The sequence below is a fragment of the Euleptes europaea genome, chromosome 21 (assembly GCF_029931775.1).
Source record: "Euleptes europaea isolate rEulEur1 chromosome 21, rEulEur1.hap1, whole genome shotgun sequence".
Lineage (NCBI taxonomy): Eukaryota > Metazoa > Chordata > Lepidosauria > Squamata > Sphaerodactylidae > Euleptes > Euleptes europaea.
This window is the reverse complement of record NC_079332.1, coordinates 9,608,175-9,630,931: the sequence shown is the minus strand read 5'-3', so window position 1 is coordinate 9,630,931 and position 22,757 is coordinate 9,608,175. Positions and strand designations below refer to the sequence as shown.

The 22,757-nt window shown below is 49.6% G+C and overlaps 2 protein-coding genes across 2 annotated transcripts in view; both read left to right on the top strand.

Annotated features, from left to right (window-relative positions):
- The window catches only part of SYT17 (synaptotagmin 17), a 33,299-nt gene extending 29,272 nt beyond the window's left edge, over window positions 1–4,027 (top strand). The window contains exon 8 of the mRNA XM_056866384.1: window positions 3,831–4,027. Coding sequence (XP_056722362.1) covers window positions 3,831–4,027 — 197 coding nt within the window. The remainder of the gene's footprint in view (window positions 1–3,830) is intronic.
- A 7,109-nt stretch (window positions 4,028–11,136) lies between these two features.
- On the top strand, window positions 11,137–20,875 carry CLEC19A (C-type lectin domain containing 19A). Its single transcript, XM_056866440.1, has 5 exons — window positions 11,137–11,224; window positions 16,396–16,561; window positions 17,559–17,652; window positions 19,009–19,141; window positions 20,774–20,875. Exons 1-5 carry the CDS (start codon window positions 11,137–11,139, stop codon window positions 20,851–20,853), a joined length of 561 nt encoding a protein of 186 aa, XP_056722418.1. The 3' UTR covers window positions 20,854–20,875.
- The last annotated feature ends 1,882 nt before the right edge of the window (window positions 20,876–22,757 follow it).

Genomic DNA, 22,757 nt, shown 5'->3' with positions numbered 1-22,757 from the left:
ACTCTCTCCAAACCATGCATAATTTTCTAGACCTCTATCATGTCTCCCCTCAGCCGCCTTCTTTCCAAGCTAAACAGCCCTAAGCGTCTTAACCGCTCCCCATAGGGCAGTTGCTCTAGTCCCCTAATCATTTTGGTTGCTCTTTTCTGCACCTTCTCAAGCTCTGTAATATCCTTTTTTAGGCGTGGTGACCAGAACTGTACACAGTATTCCAAGTGTGGTCTCTCCATAGATTTGTACAAGGGCAGTATGATATGATGCCCGTTAGATCCTCCTTAAAAGGTAGAGAAAGTCAGCATATAAAAACCAACTCCTCTTCGTCTTCTTTGTGGCGTCGTACCCTATTGGTACCTCTTCTCGGCAAAGCTTGCCCTTTTCAGGCTTCACCCCCCCCCCAAAAAAAAAATCTCCAGGGATTTCCCAACCCAGAGCTGGCAACCCTAGTAGAGAAAGAATGGGGTCTTTGCCTGGAGACTTTGAGGTCCAGGCAGCCTCATGTACAGTGGGGGGACCACCAGAGGCTCCTCAGCCCTTGAGGGGTCTTCGTTTTCTTCTGACGACTCTTCCTTCCAAGTCCGGGCTGGTCAAAGCAGGTGCTGACATCGCCATTTGGGGGAGCGTGAATTATGGGTACTGCAGGGTTTAGGAAAGCATCAGAGACATTTGTGAACCTTCCCAGAGCCACGGGAGTGCGTCATCCCAGTCTAAAACCAGCTGCAAATATTTAAAAAAACAAATCCAATCTTTGGACTTGAAAATAATGGTATTGGAAAACTTAATAAATCTTTCTTTTATTTCCCTCCGGGCCTGTAAGATTACATGTTCTCAAGCTTTCCGGGCTTCTTCGGGCAATAAAGAATAGGGAAAATTACTTTTCGAAATCCGGAGCAGCTCTTCTCATAAGTCATATGTGAGGCTGAGGGAAAGCCGCTGAAAATCCGCACGTAGGTGGCGAGTTGTGAAGTGCGGGTTCCTCGTTCCTGTGTGTATGTTGAGGACCGAGGGGCCACCACCGGCTTTGCCTGCTGGGTTAACCTCCAGTCCAAATGGACTTGGTACGGTGACCCATCCAGAGCAAGCCCTCAGTTTTTTTAGTTCCCTGGGCAAACTAAGAACATAAGGAAAGCCCTGCTGGATCAGACCAAGGCCCATCAAGTCCAGCAGTCTTTTCACACAGTGGCCAACCAGGTGCCTCCAGGAAGCCCACAGCAGCATTAACCTGCCTGTGTTCCACAGCACCTAATATAATAGGCATGCTCCTCTGATCCTGGAGAGAGTAGGTATGCAAGTTGGCAGCCATCACCACATCCTGGGGCAGGGAGTTCCACAATTTAACTATGAGTTGTGTAAAGCAATACCAAGGTCCATCAAGTCCAGCAGTCTGTTCCCACAGTGGTCAACCAGGAAGCCCACAAACAAGACAACTGCAGCAGCATTGTCCTGCCTGTGTTCCACAGCACCTAATATAATAGGCACGCTCCTCTGATCCTGGAGAAAATAGGTATGCATCATGACTAGTAGCCATTTTGACTAGTACCCATGGACACCCCTCTCCTCCTCCTCTTTACGCAGAGCCCAGGCTTAAATTCCTCGGAGCGATTCTAAAGGGCCTGAATCTGGCTCCAGATCCAGAGAAGCTGCTCTTCCTCCCATCAGACGCCAATCCTGATGTTTCCTACAAAGTGTCTACTCTTTGCTTTAGCGGCTAAGAAAATCCGAGCGAAAGCTCGAGTGGACTGTGCCGAGTGGACTGATATTTCCAGCTGTGTGTGGACTGGGGTGGGTTAATGGTAACGGGTGGTTATTTTTTAAGAGGGTCTAACAAGTACGGTTCAGCGATAATGACTGAAAATGAAGGCTTTGTAGCTGGCTTGGGGGTGGGTCCGTCCCCCCCCCGTGTGCTCAGGCAGATATGAGCCTGATGGGTTTTGTTTTTTTCAGATAGATCAAGAGCCATGATAATTATCACTTGAATGACTCATTTTCTAGCAAGCGATTGGAAAACGAAGGATAAAAAGGAAACGGCTTTGCCCTTTTTTTAAAAAAAAAAACCCTGCCAGATGTCGTTCTTCGTGCCTACCTATTGCGAGGAGATAGATCAAACCCTCCGGCGTTACCAAGGAGGGGTGGCGTTCTGGGAGAGAAAAGGACAAGCCGTGGTGGTTGTCTGGTTGTGACTTTAAGCCGTAGCATGCATGGTCCCTCCGTGATCTTCCCATGAGGTTTAGGCTGGGGGTCAGAGAAGATCCCACATGGAAAACGCATCATTTAAATGTCTGACAGGTATCAATCCTTTCTTCAAGGACGTCAGAGCAGCTTAGCCTGGTGTAGTGGTTAAGAGCGGTGGTTTGGAGCAGTGGACTCTAATCTGGAGGACCGGGTTTGATTCCCCCCCCCCTCCCCATGAGCGGCGGAGGCTATTCTGGGGAACTGGATTTGTTTCCCCACTCCTACACACGAAGCCAGCTGGGTGACCTTGGGCTAGTCACAGCTCTCTTAGAGCTCTCTCAGCCCCCACCTACCTCACAGGATGTTTGTTGTGGGCCGGATTGATTCTTAAGTGGTAGAGAAAGTCAGCATATAAAACCCAACTCTTCTTCTTCTTACTCACTGTGTTTAGCTATTTATACCCTGCTTTTCTCCCCAGTGGGCACCCAAAGCAGCTTACAACGTTGTTCTCCCTTCTTCTAATTGGTCCTTGCAACAACAGCCCTCTGAGGTAGGCTAGGCTGAGGGAGTGCAGGCCTGGCCCATGGTCTCCCAGCCAGCTTCCATGGCAAAATGAGCCCCTGGGGGCTTCTACATCCTAGTCTAACCCCAACAGTCGTATAGTTTAGGCTGAGAGTGAGTGGCTGGCGCAAGGACCCCACCCCCCATCAGCAAGCTTCACACTACACCACGCTGTGTCTCCTCTCCTTTAGTCAGGCACGTCTCCCTGTCGTCGAGGCGAGGAGAAAGGGGTGTGAGAGAGTTTGTTTATTTCAATATCTTGCCTTCCTTCCCTGGAGCGCACAGCGGAATAGGGCTGAGGTCCCCAACCTTTTTGAGCCTGTGGGTACCTTTGGAACTTGGGCACAAGGGGGTGGGCATGGCCACAAAGAGGCGGAGACAGCAATAAAATGGCGTGGAGTAGGGGTCCCTGGGGGTGTGGGGTGGGAGGTAGTTGTGAATTTCCTGCGTTGTGCAGGGGGTTGGACTAGATGACCCCTGGTGGTCCCTTCCAGCTCTAGGATTCTAAGATTCTATGATGCTATTGTGTGATTATCTATGATTATCTTCATAGGTGTTGAGTATCTTCTGGTCCTCTTCTGGGCATGTAGTGGGGGTCACTGGGGCTGTGGGGGGAAAGGTAGTGGTGAATGTCCTGCATTGTGCAGGGGGTTGGACTAGATGACCCTGGTGGTCCCTTCCTACTCTATGATTCTTCTATGTTTGATATGTCTAACAGAAACAGACTGTGCCCTAAAGAAATGACGTGCTTACTGGTTCTAATAAATTGGTGTGTGTGCGTTTTCCAGATCTCCCTCTCTGAAGGTTATTTTATTTTATTTTTTGTGAACGAGTTATGCTTTTATGGGTTTGTGATGTTTTGGGGTCAACAGTATTTTCCGTTTTGGAGTTTCCGCTTTCAGGCATGCTATCCGCAGTCATGTCTGTTCCATTAAGAAACCACAGTTTGTTTTTTCACCGCGGGCAAAAAAAGAAAGAAAGAAACCCCTTTAGCTCTGTTTATTTTCAATCAGTCGCAGACCCCGTATTCAAATTTGCTTTCCGCTGCCTCTCGTGTCGCATCATTTCCCCTCCCCTCCATGTCTCTTTCTTTCCTTCAGTCTACGGGCACAACGTGAAAAGCAGCAATGACTTTATCGGGAGGATCGTGATCGGCCAGTACTCGACCGGCTCTCCCGAATCCAAGCACTGGCGACGGATGCTCAGTTCTCACCGGACAGCCGTGGAGCAGTGGCACAGTCTCCGGTCCAGAGCGGAGTGCGACCGCGTCTCCTCGGCGTCCCTGGAAGTGACGTGAGCCCGGCGACACGACCGCAAGCCGACGCACCACAGACGTCATCCGCACACCCGCGCCCGCGCATACGTACATGTCATCACCGTGGAGTCGAAAACAACCGTTCCAGCCGAAGGCCACCACCAACGGGCCCGCGCCTCGGGAACGCTCCATTCCTGCAAAATCATGCATTCCGTTAATTTTATTTTCTCAGGATCGCTGACGGTGCGGGGCCACTTTGTACCGGCCGCTGCGTCCGCATCGGAGTTCTTAACATTGCCGCGTAGGGCAAGGGGAACGATTCGAAATTGTCGTCGTGCATAGATCCTCGGATTCTTTCGCCTGCTACGTGGTAGTGTAGTGCAGATCGCAGACTCGTCCGCGGCTCCAACGCTGAGCTCCATGCAAGCTTCTCGGTTCCTTGTACGGCGCCCCTACTGTGCATGTCCATGAGTCATTGTATCGGGAGATGTAAGTTCCTGTGTGTTCTTTGGTGGATGTGTGGTAACTAGGCTAGAACTTAGGGTGTTGTTTTAGCAGTAGAACATGCGGTGAAACCCTGTCTTAATCCAGTTTCTGTCCTTCGTAGTAGCTTAACCAAATCAAGTAGAGCGTGCGCTACATGTCTGGAGTTAGCACATACAAAAGGAATGTAATAGACACAGATAATCTCTTTCCTATGAAGTCTCATATGTTTTATCAATCAATCAAGTTTTATTTCGATACAATATCAGCTCTGAATAAAAACCAAAGTTAGGTTAAAATAATAAAATAAAAGAATAAAAGTTGATGATTCTGGGAGGGACTGTTTGAAGAAGAGGGGGAAAGATCTTCTATGGGGAAAGGTTTTCAGTCCGCCGTTTACAAATCCCACTAGACCGGAGGCAAAATCTGGCTACTTGAGTGGTTATCTCCCGAGAGGAGTCTGCTAAGAGAAGGGAAACTTTAGCTTCTCCCGATCTCCCAGGAAAGGATGACAGTATGGGGAGAATGTACTGCGATCTTACGTTGCTGTAAAAGGGACATTGCATATGTTTTATAAAACAGACTGAAGGACCTCTGGCGTTGTGCTGCCGCCCGCAGATCACTTAACCTAGAGTAGACCAAATAAAACCAGCGGCGCTTCTCCTAAGGAAGGAGATGGTGGATTGCACCCCTGTCTCAGGTGCAAAGATAAACACACGGGGCGCTTCTCCCACCCTTGAAGCGAGCAAATCAGTTTTGGCAGGTGAAGGAACCCCTCCCCATACTCATGGGGCTGCCCATGTCCATCGCCCATTGCTAGACTGGGGCGTTTGCCCTTTGAAAGCTCCAGGCTACCTAAGGATGCTGCAAACTTCCATTTGCCTGCTGCCAGACGATGAAGAATTCTCTTCGTTTTTTCTTTCTGTGCCACCAGAGGGCTAAAAAAAAAAGGTTTTAAGCTCTTCAAAAGCATTCTGGTGGCACAACCAAAAACCTTTTTGAAAAAGCAGAGATATTGATGGCCATTAGGAGCCCATGCAGTGCCCGTGCGGGGGGGGGGGGGCTTTAGTAGGACAAGAAAATGTGCCCTGGTGTTTCCCAGTGGTGTCCTTGGACTGTGGTCATAGAATCATAGAGTTGGAAGGGGCCATAGAGGCCATCTAGTCCAACCGCCTGCTCAATGTCAGATCAACCTGAAGCATCTCTGACACATGTTGGTCCAGCTGCTGCTTGAAGACTGCCAGTGAGGGGGATGCTCACCACCTCCCTAGGAAGCCAATTCTACTACTGAACAACTCTTAGGCCATTTTTGCATGGTAATTAGCAGTGTGCTCCAGGCTGAATCGCCCCGCATATTTTTTTGAATTTTGCATGCTGAACCATCATTCTGGAACAAAAGAGCCCATTTAAAGTGACCTTTGGTGTTTGCTGGGAAGAATCCCCCTCAAGGAACAATGCAAAACAACTGAGGCGTGTTAGCTATGCATATGCTAATGGCTATGCAAACAGGAACACAGGCAAGTGGGGGGGGAGTGGAACTTCTCCTTTTGTGTCGGGACTGAGAAAAGGCATTTGTAAAGTTGCATTTTAAAAAAGAGCTTTGAGCGAGCATCAAAATTGACCGTGCAAAAATGGCCTTACTGTAAAATATATCCCTAGTATCCAGACAATACCTTTCTGCCTGTAATTTAAACTCATTATTGCGAGTCCTATCCTCTGCTGCCAACAGGAACAGCTTCCTGTTCTCCTCTGACAGCCCTTCAGATACTTAAAGAGAGCAATCAGGTCCCCCTTCAACCATCTCTAGAACCCAAGACCCTCAAATTTTCCTTGTAGAGCTCTGTTCTGTCCAGATCCTTTGGGGAGGAGCCGTGGCTCAGTGGTAGAGCATCAGCTTGGCGTGCAGAAGGGTCCCAGGTTCAATCCCCGGCATCTCCCGTTAAAGGGACCAGGCAAGTGGGTGATGTGAAAGACCCCTGCCTGAGACCCTGGAGAGCCGCTGCCGGTCCGAGTAGACAATACTGACTTTGATGGACCGAGGGCCTGATTCAGTAGAAAGCGGCTCCATGTGTTCTTGAAGTGAGGCCTCCAGAACTGCACACAGTACTCCAGGTGCGGCCTAACCAATGTGGTGTATAGCAATTGGAGTAAAACAAGGTTTGGGAACAAGCATGGTGAGGATGGAGGAATCCTGGAAAGAGGGCCGTTACAGCACCACGGTCATGTGGACATGCCCCCCAGCAAGCAAAGCGGGTATAGTTCTGAAGGCAAGGAATCCTCCAGCCAGCATCCTCCAGCCACTCCTGATCCTACACAGGAAGCCGGCTGGGTGACCTTGGGCTAGTCACAGCTCTCTCAGCCCCCTCCCCACCTCACAGGATGTCTGTTGTGGAGTTGGGAAGGGAAGGTGATTGTAAGCCGGTCTGAGTCTCCCTTAAGTGGTAGAGAAAGTCGGCATATAAAAACCAACTCCTTCTTCTTTCTTCTCCTTTCTTCTTCCTTCTTTCTTCTTCTTGGGAAACTGTGACCAGAAGTCCTCAATTTTCTACCCTTGCACAAGGAGAGAATGAAGGAGAGCAGGTGAGAGGAGCGTGTGAGCTGGCAGTTTTCCTTCTTATTCTAGTGTGTTCTCCAAATGCAGACAGGTAGCAGGAAAAGGGGAGGCATTTGAAGTTTTTTCTAAACCCTTTTGTGACGAAGGGTCTGTTTTTAGAACCTTTTACGCTCTCCAGCGTCTCAAGCAGAAAAGGGCCTTTCCCACCATCTGTTCCCTTGAGGTCTTTGTGCTGGAGATGTTGGGGGATCGCGCCCTGGAGCAGGAAGCGGCAATGTGTTGACTTCTCCATCTCTCGATTTCGCCGTTATCGAGCTCCCCTCCAGAACAATGAAGGGCTGGTTTTTGGTTCACTGTGGACTGGGAGAAACCATTGCACCCCCCAAGTTGGTTTGGGGTGTATACGAGGTGTAGTGTCATCGGAGAGCCTTCACAGTACCAATCCCACACACCAAAACCCACTCCGAAAGCCAAAAATGTGTTGACTTTGCCACGTGTGAAGGAAAAGGTTCATGTAAATTAAAAGTTTGGGTACTTCTGTACACTTTTTTGGGGGGTGGGGTGGGGGGCCACAACATAATGTCTGAGAATGTATATTTATGGAAAATAAAGATCCATTTATTTGTGTCAACTGAGGTCAAGGTGATTTTTTTTTTGACCGTTTGGGGTTTTTGTAAAGAAGAGCCCCGTGGCGCAGAGTGGTAAGCTGCAGTACTGCAGTCCAAGCTCTGCTCACGACCTGAGTTCGATCCCGACGGATGTTGGTTTCAGGCAGCCGGCTCAAGGTTGACTCGGCCTTCCTGGCCTGCTCCGCGTCCTCAGATCCATCTAGTACATCTCCCTGGAGATCCCCTACCTGCCACCCCCTTGCCTGTAACTTTCAACCAACCCCCACCTGACCCAAGCAAGTACCAGCCGATGGCCTTACAAAAACTCAGGCCCCCACCAGCCAATTCGATCCCACAGTTCTCTTTCAGCTACTGGATGCTTCACGTGAGCCACCATGGTGTAGTGGTTAGGAGCAGTAGACTCTGATCTGGAGAACCGGGTTCGATTCCCCACTCCTCCACATGAGCGGCAGGAGGCTAATCTGGTGAGCCGGGTTTGAGTCCCCGCTCCTCCACATGAAGCCAGGTGGGTGACCTTGGGCCAGTTACAGTTCTCTCTGAACTCTCTCAGCCCCACCTACCTCACAAGGTGTCTGCTGTGGAGAGAGAACAAGGAGAGTTGGTTTTTATATGCTGACTTTCTCTACCACTTCAGGAAGAATCAAACTGGCTTACAATCACCTTCCCCTCCCCGCAACAGACATCCTGTGAGGTAGGTGGGGCTGAGAGAACTGTGACTAGCCGAAGGGTCACCCAGCTGGCTTCGTGTGTAGGAGTGGGGAAACAAACCTGGTTCACCAGATTAGCCTCGCCACTCGTGTGGAGGAGTGGGGAATCAAACCTGGTTCTCCAGATTAGAGTCTACCGCTCCAAAGCCAGTTTGATTCTCCTTAAAAGGTTGAGAAAGTCAGCACATAAAAACCAACTCCTCCTCCTCCTCCTCCTCCTCCTCCTCCTCCTCCTTCTCCTTCTCCTTCTCCTTCTCCTTCTCCTTCTCCTTCTCCTCCTCCTCCTCCTCCTCCTCCTCCTCCTCCACCTCCTTATTGTCCTTCCGCTCCATGGCTAAGCCCTTTAGGTCACAGGGGTGCCCAGTGGCCTCGAGACATGGGATGGCTCGGCTTCTCCGATTGCTGAGGCTGAAAAGGGTCTTGACCCCACCTGTAATTCCCGGTCACCCCTGTCAGCCCTTTCTGATAACCGGTGACCTCCACGTCAGCCGCAAACCTCTTAACCCAAAAGATGTCAAATGCAGCTTAGAGGCAAGCTTCGTTTGGAGAAGCTGTATTCCTTTGCCTAAAATCAGCCTGGCGTGGAGAAGGTTTGGGGGTGATGCGGTGGTTGAATCGGCAGGAATGGTGCCGATACATGGTTCCATGTGCTCCTTACTCTGCAATCCTAATTACGCTGTTCCAAGTCCAATAAAGGAAGCCACCGCCTTCAATTTGCAAGATCTGAGCAAGGCTGTCAAAGATAGGACATTTTGGAGGGCTTTCATTCATAGGGTCGCCATGAGTCAGAAGCGACTTGACGGCACTTAACACACACAAGTCCATTGGCTTCAGTTGACTTAGAAAGGCATAACTTTGCTTAGGATTGCCCTGCGATTCTTCTACAGTTATCCGTGTATACCTGTCGTGGAAGTACTTCTCTGTCATAACAGGGCACCGAACAGCGCAAGGACGTGTCCCCCTTCATTCCAGCTGAAAGTCTGAATTGCTAACTGGGGAGAGATGTGCATTCTTTCGTGTCCTTGGCCTAAACTCACGCTGGGTTTCATCAACCGTGGAAAAATCTACAGCACCTTCCAGCCAAAACAGTCTAATCCCAAGACCTTTGCTTGGTGCACGTCTACGGCCCAGTTCTCGCCGAGGTGGAAAACCTGTGTCTGGCCTGGGCGGCCTCAAACTGCAGGTGAGGACTTGCACGGTTGACTTCTCATTGGTACGCAATATCCTTCCCCCCACCTCCGGACCTAGAAAACAAGCGCGTCAAGTAAAAGGTCGAACCTAACCTTTGCCCTGACATGCTAGTTTTTCTATATGCGGGGACTAATTGATTGATTGATTGTCTAGAGGAGCATTGGATCATTTGCGTTGGGATTCTGTCCAGAGTGGCAAGGGCCAGTCGCTCTCCGCCCATGCTACCTCACAGGATTGCTGATGGCCTTCGGCCGCAGACAATAAATTTTATCACGATCACCTGGACATAACTTATATCTCCAATGGAAACTCCTTGGTGATTATATCGGGGGCTTTCCAATTCAGAAATTCCCCTCGATTGAAATAGTTTTAGCTGGTGGTTTTAATGCCAGATTGGGTAATGATGCCTCGGCTTTAATCAGAACATTGGGGCTGAATCATGGGGAGCTGCTACTACCTTTTCCCCTATATAACAGGCAATCTAGGGATAAGGTACTAAACCAGGTGTTTGTCTAGCTAAATTTTGTACTCAATATGGTAAAGCCGCGCTTAATGGATTGGCTGGCCTTGACAATATATGCGAAAGTACCTTTATATCACCAGAGCCATGTCCCCAATCGACATCCTCCCCACCCCAATTGCTTTTTAAGGTGGGGAAAGTACAGGGGGGGTCTTTCATGCATGGCTGTTTCCCTCACCGTCACCCCTCCAACAACGTTGGGTCTTCCGACCCTCAGAGGTCGCCTCGCCTCTCCCCTTGCCTTTCCCCGCATTTTTGCTTGCATTTTCAGAGGCCTGTTTTATTTCGGATTTGAAAACGGCGAGGGCAACGGCCATGCATAACAGTTCTGGGAAATCTGATCATAAATCTCTGATGTATTCTTTCAGGAAGCTGTACAGGTTCATAATCGCATCTGCTTGCGGAGGTGGCGCACCAAAAAGAAGGCATCGGGGCCCTTATATCTTCTATCCAGCGCGGCGTAGTGGTTAAGAGCAGCGGACTCTAATCTGGAGAACCGGGTTCGATTCCCCGCTCCTCCACATGAAGCCTGCTGGGCGACCCTGGGCCAGTCACAGTTCTCTCCGGACTGCCTCGGCCCCACCTGCCTCGCAAGGTGCCTGTCGTGGGGCGAGGAACGTGATTGTAAGCCGCTCTGAGACTCTTTAAGGTAGAGAAAAGCGGGGTATAAAAACCTACTGTATTCTCAGATCCATTAAGAAAAAGCCCTTTCGAAAGCGTATTTCCATCCAACGGTGCCTTAACTCAGGCAAGAATTTCCAGCTCCCGTTTCATTCTTGTCCTGTCTGGGATTCTCTGTTTTGATGTGAGCATGTGTGTATGTGGGCGGTGGGTGGGGGTGGTGGAGGGAGGTGAAAGAAGAGGGCATGTGCAGCCAGACGCTTGGCTGGCTTTTGGTGTATGTCCTCATTGAAAGTTTGTGCTTTGGGGGGGAGGGAGAGACCCGCAGATCCTCTCTGCAGCTGCTCCAGTATCCTCCGTGGCACGACGCGGGGACGCAGAGAGGAGGGAAGGCGTCAGGCAGCCGGCTTTCTGCATCCCTGGCCAGGAGACCTCTGTCCGTGATGATGCTCGGATGGAGCTTCTACGCAATCCTCTCCGGCGCTTTCCTCCTCGTCCGCGCTTTCCCGCACACCAATATCAAGATCAGTCAAGGTGAGTAGAAATTCCTATTAAACAAAGGAGAACTGGATGCAAGACCCCCCCCCAGTGCAGTTTGGTTGGGGGGGGGTCATCGAGTTGGGAGCCAGTGTGGAAAACCCCCCCCCCCAGTCTTTCTCCCACCCCAGTAATGAATTAAACAACAAGGTTTGGTAGTGGATGTCTTAGCCAGAATTGAGATGAATTTAAAGGCCATGTAAATGGTTTCCCCCCCTGCTAATTTCACAACTTGAGCGAAACTTTTCCCACCAAGGGGTCTTTTCTACTTGCTCTCTGCAGTCGCTACCAGCTTTAATTGCTTCTGTGTAAAATGAATGGAAAGGCAACTGCCAGGCCACCCCCACCCCCGTTACAAAGGGTGATCGCTTATAAATCGCCAGGGTGTCTGTGAATCTCATGTCCCGGCAGTGTTTGTATTGATAATACATGGTGGCGTAAAGACACTGTAGAGAACCGGTTTTCCTGTATTCTTTCTCGGGGAGAAAGCGGCACGCCTACCCCCCCCCCCCAAAAAAACACAGGGCATGCATTTCCATAGTGAGCCCTCCAATAAAATTATGCACATCGAAACGCACCCAAGTCTCCCTCCACCTCCCCACCCCAATAAATAATAGGCCCATTCCAGCATTCTCTCTTTGGGCTGCATTCTCTTAGCACTCCTTTACTTACAAGCAAGACAAAGAAACAAGACCCAGGGTAGGGTGTGCTGGAGAGGAGAAAGAGGTGTGTGGGTGCAGTGGATGAGTAAACGCTGGAATGGAAGAGTTGGGATGGTGGTGGTGGAAAGGGCCATCAGGTCACAGTTGACTTATAATGACCCCGTCGGGTTTTCAAGGCAAGAGATGTTCGGAGGTGGTTTGCCGTTGCCTGCCTCCATGTCACACCCCTGGTATTCCATGGGGTGAGGAAGCAATTTTCCTCCAGGCCAGATTGGCCAGGGATCCTGGAGGTTTTTTTTTTAGGGGGGCATCTTCTGGGCATGGAGTAGGGGCCACTGGGTGTATGGGGAGTGGGAGGTAGTTGTGAATTTCCTGCATTGTGCAGGGGGTTGGACTAGATGACCCTGGTGGCCCCTTCCACCTCTGTGATTCTACGATTCTATGAAATACTTGCCAGGGTCGAGGCTGAGAGTATGTGACTGGCCCAAGATCCCCCAGCAAGTTTCGAACCTGGGTTTTCCAGATCCTAGTCCTACACCTGAACCACTACACCACGCTGGCTCTCTGGGTGGAATGCAGAGTGGGAAGGGAGAAGACGATGAAATAGGAATGGGAGAGTCTCAGAATCAGGTTTATGGGTACGGCATATGCCAGTAAGACATTTGTATCACCTATACATGAGATAAAAGATTACATAGATTTTAAAAAGACAATACCTGGTTAAAATTCCTGACTAATATTTAAGAAACTAAGATTCACTAAATATTAAAAGAAAAATTAAAAAATATATATAATCTAGTCGCCGTGACCCAACTTTAAGCAGCGGACTTTATATGTGACTGCTGCTCAGATTTATGAATACGGCGAAGCCATTAAAATATTCCTATCAATTAAAAAAGCAGAATTAAAAGATGCAGTATTTAAAACCAGGGGATATATAATTCTTAAACAGATAAATAAATTAGCTAAAAACCTCAGCTTTAAAATAACATTTTCCATTTTCGGTTAATGGGAGAGTCTGCCTGACGTCAAAAGCTTCCCGCTATGGGCTTCCGCAATGGCTATATTAGATTCTTTTGCCTTTCCCCCCCAAAAAAGTCCCATTGGCAAATTGGGCCAGACATGGCAGCTCCAATTACTGTACCCTGGGAGTTAAGAAGCCTAATGGCCGCTCTTCCAGAGAATGAGCAGAAGCTACCTGCGAAGAAGGTGCTAATTAGAGGTTGACCCCAGAGCCTGGCTTTCTTCTCCAACCCGTTTGGCCTTCGCATTCCTGCGGTCCTCTCTTGTGCATTGAAGCCCATCAAATTCATGCTACCGACTGGGGGCAACTGGCGTAGACTATCGAAAAGACGAAATGGCTTGAATGGGCTTTGTTCCCTCTTTTGCTCTAAGCTGGGAGGTGGGGGCATCGTCCAGATTCTCCCAAAAGGACCGTGCCGGACGCCTGAAATCGGTGCCTAAAACTCATTCTCTCGATCACAGGACACAGCAGGGTTGAAGGAGCTGGGGATGTTTAGCCTGAAGAAGAGAAGACTGAGAGGGGTCATGATAACCATCTTCAAGGACTTGAAGAGCTGTCACAGAGAGGAGGGTGCCAAGTTGACCCAGAAGGTCGAACCAGAAACAACGGGTTGAACTTAAATCAAAAGAGTTTCTGTCTAGACATTAGGAAGCATTTCCTAACAGTTAGAGCGGTTCCTCAGAGAAACAGGCTTCCTCGGGAGGTGGTAAGCTCTCCTTCCCTGGAAGTTTTTAAGCAGAGTCTAGATGGCCATCTGTCAGCACTGCTGATTCCATGACCTTAAGCAGATGATGAGAGGGAGGGCACTTTGGCCATCTTCTGGGCATGGAGTAGGGGTCACTGGGGGTGTGGGGGGGAGGTAGTTGTGAATTTCCTGCATTGTGCAGGGGGTTGGACTAGATGACCCTGGTGGTGCCTTCCAACTCTATGATTCTATGATACTGGGGACGCGGTACCCACCTTACTCAATCCAGTTTGTTTCCTTTTATTTCAAGCTCATCCGACCAAAGATCTTGAGCGCAACATACATAAGACAAAAATAAAATTTACAACACCATAGAAGGTTAAAATATTTAAAAGATACACGAGATAAAAACAAAACTCACAACACCATAGAGTGATAGAATATTATAAACAGTATGGCTTTAAAATCTTGGAATTCATAAATTATTTTAAATTACAAATATAGGAACTGATAAATATCTTTATAGGGAGCAATATAGACTGTGCATTGATAATATTTCTGTTTAGCACATGATTTAACGTTATTGTAACTTCAAAGGCAGGACTATTGCCAAATGTTTGGCGACACCTCTAGTTATTTCTGGGTCCGTGTCTCGATTTGTTAAGTTGCCCTCCCCAAAATGCCTTTGCCCCCATAGGCACAAAAAAACAACTTTTTAGTTGTTTTCCTGCAGGCAGAGAAAGCCGCTGGGAGACTTATTTTCATTGGGGGAAACGACCTATGTGGAAAGGATTAAGCATGGCGTCCCCATTACGTTGAATCAAATTGAAATCCACCCCCCCTTGTGACTGCATTTCAGTCTCTTTTTTTCAAAGAGGAACCGCTCACGTGTCTTGTGGATTCTTTCTAGGAGAAGGTTGGTTTTTAAATGCCGACTTTCTCTACCACTTAAGGAAGAATCAACCCAGCTTACAACCACCTTCCCTTCCCCTCCCCACAACAGACACCCTGGGAGGTAGTTGGGGCTGAGAGAGTGTGACTAGCCCAAGGTCACCCCGCTGGCTTCGTGTGTAGGAGCGAGGAATCAAACCCAGTTCTCCAGATCAGCCTCCGCCGCTCACGTGGAGGAGCGGGGGAATCAAACCTGGTTCTCCAGATCAGAATCCACCGCTCCAAACCACCGCTCTTAACCACTACACCACGCTGGTTCTGTAGTGTAGCCTGAATGTGGTAATGCCAAAAGCCATGCCCAACCATGGCTGGGGACATGGTTTGGTGGTACTGTTCCTTCTTGGCTTGCAGAAGGCCTCCGGTTCCATGCCTGGGATTTGCAATTTAAAGATCGGGTTCGCGAAAAGACCCGAGACCCTAAAGAGTCGGGGCCAGGAAGAGTAGACAATATGGGCTAACGGTCTGATTCAACGGGAAAGGAGATTGATGTGAATTTCCTCTGTTGTGCAGGGGGTTGGACTAGATGACCCTTGAGGTCCCATCCAGCCCTATGTTTTTTTTTTATGTTTTCTATGCTCAATCCAGTCAAACCAAATCCCATAAAAAGATTGGCACAAAGGTTAGATTAGACCAAAGGTCCATGCAATCTAGCATTGCGTTCCTTTTCTTACCCACTGGCTTCATCAAACAGGTATTCTCAAATCTTACATTCTGCGATCACAGAGGTTCCCCTTAGCCACCATGGCCGCTAATGACTGTGACACCCCACAGATTGGTCTAGTTTTAAAGGTAACGGCCATCACAACATCGCTCCAGTTACCGGTTGCGTGAAGAAGCCCTCGTTCTTCAGACAAGGGAATTCCTGATAAGGCTCCCCTCGGAAACTGAACTACTTGTGTTCGGCCGCCTCTCCGAAACGTCCGATCCCTGCTTTGAGTGAGATTGGCAGGAGGGAATGGGATGGGCCGTGCTTGAAAGACGCAGACGTCTTTCCCTGTGCACTGCCCTTTATCTAATCCGTGCTTCCGAGGACCCTTTATCTTTGTTTCCACTGGCTCCTACCGGACTTCCTTTTCTTGCGCCGTCTGTGATCTGTCGCGTTGAGACGCAAAGACGTGACAGCGGCTGTTCATTCATTCTGGCCACGGTTGCGGGCCGCTCTTGAGACCGGAACGGCTTCCTGAGCCTGGCACTTCCCGAGACCAAAAGCAAGGGGATGGTGTCCCCTGTAACAACTGTTCTAGGAGAAGAAGCGTTTTGACAATACCCCACCAGAGCTGTAGCTGAGGAGCGCACCGCGCCACCTGGAGCACTGACCCACCCCACCCAAGAGTCCCCCCCCCCCATGACCTATTTATTCCACCATTCCTCCAAGGAACTTGGCAATACAGTTCTACATTTTTTTTGTTGGGGTATGAAGCCCCGTGGTGCAGAGTGGTAAGCTGCAGGACTGCAGTCCAAGCTCTGCTCACGACCTGAGTTCGATCCCGACGGAAGTTGGTTTCAGGTCGCCGGCTCCAGGTGGACTCAGCCTTCCATCCTTCTGAGGTCGGTCAAATGAGGACCCACTTGCTGGGGGTAAAGGGGAGATGACTGGGGAAGGCACTGGCAAACCAGCCCATAAAAATAGTCTGCCTAGTAAATGTCAGGATGTGACATCACCCCATGGGTCAAGAATGACCCGGTGCTTGCACAGGGGACCTTTACTTTTACCTTTATGAAGCAACCACTGGTGCGCCGTTCATTCCTTGGGAACCCACCTGGAAATATGGCGGCCCCGTTGATTAAGAAAGGCCAGCTCCAGCCCTTTATGCCATCTCTAACAGATTTTTACCCCTTCTGTCAGCGTTGCCAGACCCAGTCCTGTCCTACGCTTGCCCTCTCTTCTGGACTGAATATGAAGGATACTGCTACAGATACTTCCCCATCAACAAAACGTGGGCCGAGGCGGATTTGTACTGTGCCGAGTTTTCCATTGGTCTCAAATCGGCCAAGCTGGCTTCCATTCACAGGTGAGGATTGAGCAGCCGGCAGTCTTTCGGTCAAAGCCGTTTCTGCCTTTTGGCACACGGCCAGGGTGTGGAAAGTACCCTAAGAGCCGGCGTGGTGGAGTGGTCAAGAGCGGTGGTTGGGAGCGGTGGAGTCTGATCTGGAGAACCGGGTTCGATTCCCCGCTCCTCCGCATGCGCGGCGGAGGCTAATCTGGTGAACTGGGTTTGTTTCTCCGCTCCTACACACAAAGCCAGCTGGGTGACCTTGGGCTAGTCACAGTTCTCTCAGCCCCATCTACCTCACAGGGTGTCTGTTGTGGGGAGGGGAAGGGAAAGGTGACCACGAGCCGGTTTGGTTCTTCCTTAAGTGGTAGAGAAAGTTGGCATATCAAAACCAACTCTTCTTCTAAGAGAGGTTTTCCGCACGCTTAGGACGAAAGCAAAGGCCTTATCCAGACAGCATTGGCCGGACGTGACCGCCATGCCAGAATTTCCACTGGACCTAAAAATGGCTTCCTCTGCTAAGCAGCGGAGAGGAGACTTATGGTGTGACCCAGTGTGTTAAATGTTGACACTTTTGCATCCAAGTTAAAATCTGAACGGGGGTCAGAGTCTCCCTTGCCCGAGGCCGAGGATGTAACCACTAAACTATCCTGTCTCCTTGGTTCTTGTAGGTTATCCGGGCTGTGTAACCGTGGTCTTGGTATTTTCTTTCCTGATGTTTCGCCAGCAGCTGTGGCAGGCATCTTCAGAGGAGTAACACTGAAGAACAGCGTCTCTCAGTGTCAAGGGTGTAGGAAGAGGAATATATAGTCAGAAAGGGGTTGGGTTTGAGCTGAATCATTACAGGACAATGATTAGCACATTACCTTTGATACTTTTTGCAGGACAATGATTCAGCTCAAACCCAAATGGTGTGTCATATCAGTTGCCGTTCCCAACGGCGTTGTTGACTCTTACTACGCAAACCCTCTGGTGGATTGCCTCTTCATCTTACGTATTCCTATTTGTTTGGCAGCTGGGAAGAGAACGTATTCGTATACGATTTGGTCAACAGTCGCGTGCCTGGAATACCCACTGATATCTGGACAGGACTGAATGACCTCAGACAGGTATATTTTGACATCATCTGGCTACATCTAGTGCTTTCCTGTGCGACACATGAACACATGAAGCTGCCTTCTACTGAACCAGACCCTTGGTCCATCAAAGTCAGTATTGTCTACTCGGATTGGCAGCTCATTCGTTGTGACGTAGGGATGCCAGCCTCCAGGTGGGACCTGGGGATCCCCTGGAATTACAGCTCCTCTCCAGATTACAGAGATCAGTTCCCCTGGAGGGAATGGATGCTTTGGAGGGTGGACTCTTCAGTGGGCACTGCATCCCACTGAGGTCCCTGTCCTCCCCAGGCTCCATCCCCAAATCTCCAGGAGTTTCCCAACGTGGATCTGGCAACCCTATCCCCCCAATCCCCTGCCGGTAGCCAGGGGGAACCCTATTGGCAACCCTATTGACATGAGCTTCTTTCTGCACTGTGTAATCCGCCTTGAGTCTCAATGAAAAAGGCAGACTATAAATAATGTTATATGCATGGTTTGGAGAGAGTGGACAAGGAGAAGCTTTTCTCCCTCTCTCATAATACTAGAACGCGGGGTCATCTGCTGAAGCTGGAGGGCGAGAGATTCAAAACTGATACAAGGAAATATTTCTTGACACAACACACAGTTAAACTGTGGGACTCCCTGCCCCAGGATGTGGTGATGGCTGCCAACTTGGAAGGCTTGAAGAGGGGAGTGGACATGCTCATGGAGGAGAGGGGTATCCATGGCTACTAGTCAAAATGGATACTGGTCATGGATCAGACGAGCATGCTGAATATATTTGGTGGTGTGAAACACAGGCAGGATGGTGCTGCTGCAGTCGTCTTGTTAGTGACTTCCTAGAGGCCCCTGGTTGGCCACTGTGTGAACAGACTGCTGGACTGGATGGGCCTGGGTCTGATCCAGCAGGGCTTTTCTTATGTTCTTATGTTCTTAATGTAAATAAATTCTCCAGAATATCAGGCTAGATGTTAATTAAAAAAAAAAGAAAGCTTGGGGAGAAATTTCAGACCATGATGGTCCACCCTTTGCAGGATATGTGGCCAACTTCATTCGATTAGGTGGTGCTGATCGGAGCAGGTTTCAAATTGCCCCGCAGGGCAAATGGCCATCTGGGCAGGGAATGGACTTCCATCTTTCAGCTCTGCTCCCCGACGGCCAGTCTGATTGAATCGCGGCCATTCCCACCTGGGTGTTATCCTGCTATAATTTTTTCTTGGTTCAAGCTGCATGGCTGGCTATCCACATTCTCCGGATGAGTCCGATGTCTTCACCCTTTGAGTTTTCCACCTTTGTTGGATAAAGCCCATGACGACATCGTTTCAGCTCTGTTTCCATCTCTAACACCCCCGGGGCTCTCTTTGGCAGGAAAGCAATTTTGAATGGACAGACGGCTCACCGTATGATTATAACTACTGGGATGGCAGCCAGCCAGATGACGGGATCCACACTAAGCCAGAGGAAGAAGACTGTGTGCAGATCTGGTACAGATACAGTAGCGGTAGGTGGTATACATATCCCTTTCCCTACTTCTGTGGACTACCCTATGGGCAAGCTTAGATTGTAAGGTCCTTGGGGGCAAAGACCTTGACCCTTATAAATTGCCATACACATTTATGAATTCTGTGTTGTGGTTAAGAGCGGTGGTTTGGAGCGGAGGACTCTGATCTGGAGAACCGGGTTTGATTCCCCACACGAAGCCAGCTGGTGACCTTAGGCTAGTCACACTCTCTCAGCCCCACCTACCTCCCAGGGTGTCTGTTGTGGGGTGGGGAAGGGAAGGCTATTGTAAGCCGGTTTGATTCTTCCTTAAGTGGTGAGAAAATCGGCATATAAAAACGCTTATTATTATTATTATTATTAATATTATTTTAACAATAACACATGTTTGCTAGCATTATCCCTTACTGTGTTAATTTTATCTTTTCCTCCATCTTAATCATAAATTGTTAACAAGTGGGGAGGGCAGGACATGGTGGGTTAAGAGAGGAGGTTGGATGGTTGCATGTCTCATAATATCCAACAATTTTATATGCTCCTATACAAGTGAATCATGATGCAAAATGAGGGCTACTGTATTCTAACATTATTGCTTACTTCTTTGGATAGGAAATGTTTCTGCAACTAAATATATAAATAAATGCACAGTGGAGAAATTCTGTCAGGAAACCTAAATCCCATAAATCTCAGCTTGCAACGCTGCATGCCAAAGTGTCTGTTTTTGGAAGCAGTCGCCGGGCAAAATTTTCAGAAACAGATGCTAAAGCACTCCGGCTGGATCTGGGCTGACTGCGGTTCCTCCATACAAGAAAATAAGATTTTAAAAAAATAATTGTACATAGAAATTGAGCAAGGCAGAAAGGTTCAGACTTGCACCAGCGGGAGAGCCAAGCCCACTTTGGTAAGGATTGCCAGTTGCCAGACGGAACCCAGCGATCTCCCAAAATTACAACCGGTCTCCCCTAGAGAAAATGGCCGCTTTGAAAGCTGGACTCTACATGGCATTATACCCTGCGTGGTGTAGTGGTTAAGAGCGGTAGAGTCTGATCTGGAGAACCGAGTTTGATTCCCCCACTCCTCCGTGTGAACGGCAGAGGCTAATCTGGTGAACTGGATTTGTTTCCCTGCTCCTCCACACGAAGCCAGCTGGGTGACCTTGGGCAAGTTACAGCTCTGTTAGAGCTCTCTCAGCCCCACCCACCTCACAGGGTGCCTGTTGTGGGAAGGGAAAGGGAAGGAGATTGTAAGCCAGTTTGAGTCTCCATTAAGTGGTAGAGAAAGTCGGCATATAAAAACCAACTCCTCGTCCTTGTCCTTGTCCTCGTTGTCATCCTCTTCCTCCTCCTCCTCCTCCTCCTCTTCTTCTTCTTCTTCTTCTTCTTCTTCTTCTTCTTCTTCTTCTTCTCCCCCCTCCTCAAACCCCACCCTTGCCACCCCTAAATCTCCAGGAATTTCCCAACCCAAAGTTGGCCACCCTATGAGGTCACCTGTCCGTTGTTACTGACAATGCGATGCTGAAAAATCAGTGTCACTGTGTCAGACACTACATCATTGATTTCATTTCCGCCAGCTCTCTGTTAATGACATTTTAAAATCTGATACCCCGTTTTCCCATCGTCTCTCCCTTTTCTAGCTTTGCGATCCTGGAACGATAACAGCTGCCACAGAGAATTCCCATTTGTATGCAAGATTCCCTCCCTGGCTGCCGATTAGCCCTCTCTCGGGAAGCAGGAGCAGCCGCCCAACGTCTGGAGTCTCTAGATGGAGTGAAATTGGACGGACGAGGCACCTTTCCCGCAGATCCAAATTAAAAATGAAAAAAAGCGTTGTTCTGCATCTCATTGGATTCTCCCACCGAGCCCATACCAGGAGCTTGTTTGCATCCCGCACGGCTGTGATCACGCGTCTGATCCAGCTCGGGAAGCGTTTAGCCACACACGTGCCGCTTAAAAAGAAAAAGCGCCCTGAAATCCTACTGATCCGTTGACTGGGCAGGATGGGGCCCTGATCCAACCCTCTCTTGCTCCTCTAAAATGGCTCATTTGGGACTCCGGCTTTTCTAAACTCCGCTAGGTGGGAGCAGTCCCCAAAGTGCTGGTTGCAGGGCCGGGCAACCCCCAGCGTCAGCTAGGGGTGCCAACTCAGCAGAGGGGGCAGTGGGCATGGCTTGCGTGGTGTAGTGGTTAAGAGCGGTGGTTTGGAGCGGGTGGACTCTGATCTGGAGGAACCAGGTTCGATTCCCCACTCCTCCACATGAGCGGCGGAGGCTCATCTGGTGAACTGGGTTGGTTTCCCCGCTCCTCCACACGAGGCCAGCTGGGTGACCTTGGGCCAGTCACAGTTCTGTTAGAGCTCTCTCAGCCCCACCTACCTCAAAAGGTGCCTGTTGTGGGGAGAGGAAGGCAAGGCGACTGTAAGCCGCGTTGAGAGTCCTTATGGTAGAGAAAAGTGGGGTATAAAAACCAACTCTCCTTCTTCTTCCTCCTCTTCCTCTTCCTCCTCTTCCTCTTCCTCCTGTACAACTGCTGCCCAGTCCGGTTTGCAAAGGTGTCACCTCACCTGGGATCGCAAGAGGCCTGGAGATGCCCCTGGCTGAACTGGGGTAGGGAAATGCGTGCAGAGAACTTGTGCGCGCCCGTGTAACTTGGGGTCATGCATTTGGGCGAGAAGACAGAACTAAGCCTTTTCCATTCCTTGGCTGTCCTAGAATTGCTCTCTGTCCTGAGGCTGACACTCCCTTGATTCGGATTTAACAAGGAGAACACCTAGAACTGGAGCATATTCAGGTTGTGCAGGGTTTCAGTTCCTTCACTTCACGTGCATCCTTTCGTCCCTTTTGTACATCCATACGTGCGCACCGGTGAAACACTACAGCTCCACCAACGCACATCAAAATTTCGTTCTTGCAAGGCAAACTTTGACCCATGCATGCATTTCCATCCCTGCTTGGGAAGGGAAAGACAGACGCCACTCAACAGGAGGGGGGGGGGCAAGCCGGGCCTCTGTGTACAACTGGGAGAGCTTCTCCATCCCCAGTTCCATTTCAGTAACAAAACCAGGAACGTCAGTAGTCCAAAATCCAGCCGGGGATTCGGAAGGGAATTTCAGAAACATCCTTTCAAGGAAACCCCAAGTGTCTGAAAAATCTTTTGCATTTTTATCCCAGAGCAGCATAATCTTCTTCCCCTCCCTGGTTTATCCTCACAGGCATGGCTGTGCATGGCTTTTTGCATGGAGGCTGACGGCAGTGTTACGTAGAGGTTAGAGTTGAGCTTAGAGGTGACGTAGCGGTTCGAGCTGAGCTCTCTCGGCTTCTCTCTAGGAAGCTGAGAGAGCCAAGGCCAACCCGTGCGGTGAACTTTGGTGAGTCGGTTCTTAGCCTAAACCTACCTTGCAAGGTTGTGTGTGGGGGTGGGGGTAAAACAGAGGAGGGGACAACCTTGCACGGGTCCCTTCTTGGAGGAAGGGGGAGGATAAAAATGCAATCGATAAAGTAGTTGCTTCGAAAGGCATTTGCACCCATGGAAACGAGATTGGGGAAGCATGAGATCCAATACGGAATCCCAGCCTTCCATTCTGGAAGGCGATGTAGCCGTTCCTGTGTGTGGGTGTCTGTG

Bases quoted from the DNA above. Each gene is read 5' to 3' on its own strand.
- CLEC19A (XM_056866440.1), top strand. From the start codon at position 11,137: ATGCTCGGATGGAGCTTCTACGCAATCCTCTCCGGCGCTTTCCTCCTC. The intron at 11,225-16,395 runs GTGAGTAGAAAT...CCCTTCTGTCAG, and splicing joins CAATATCAAGATCAGTCAAG to CGTTGCCAGACCCAGTCCTG. The intron at 17,653-19,008 runs GTATATTTTGAC...TCTCTTTGGCAG, and splicing joins GACTGAATGACCTCAGACAG to GAAAGCAATTTTGAATGGAC.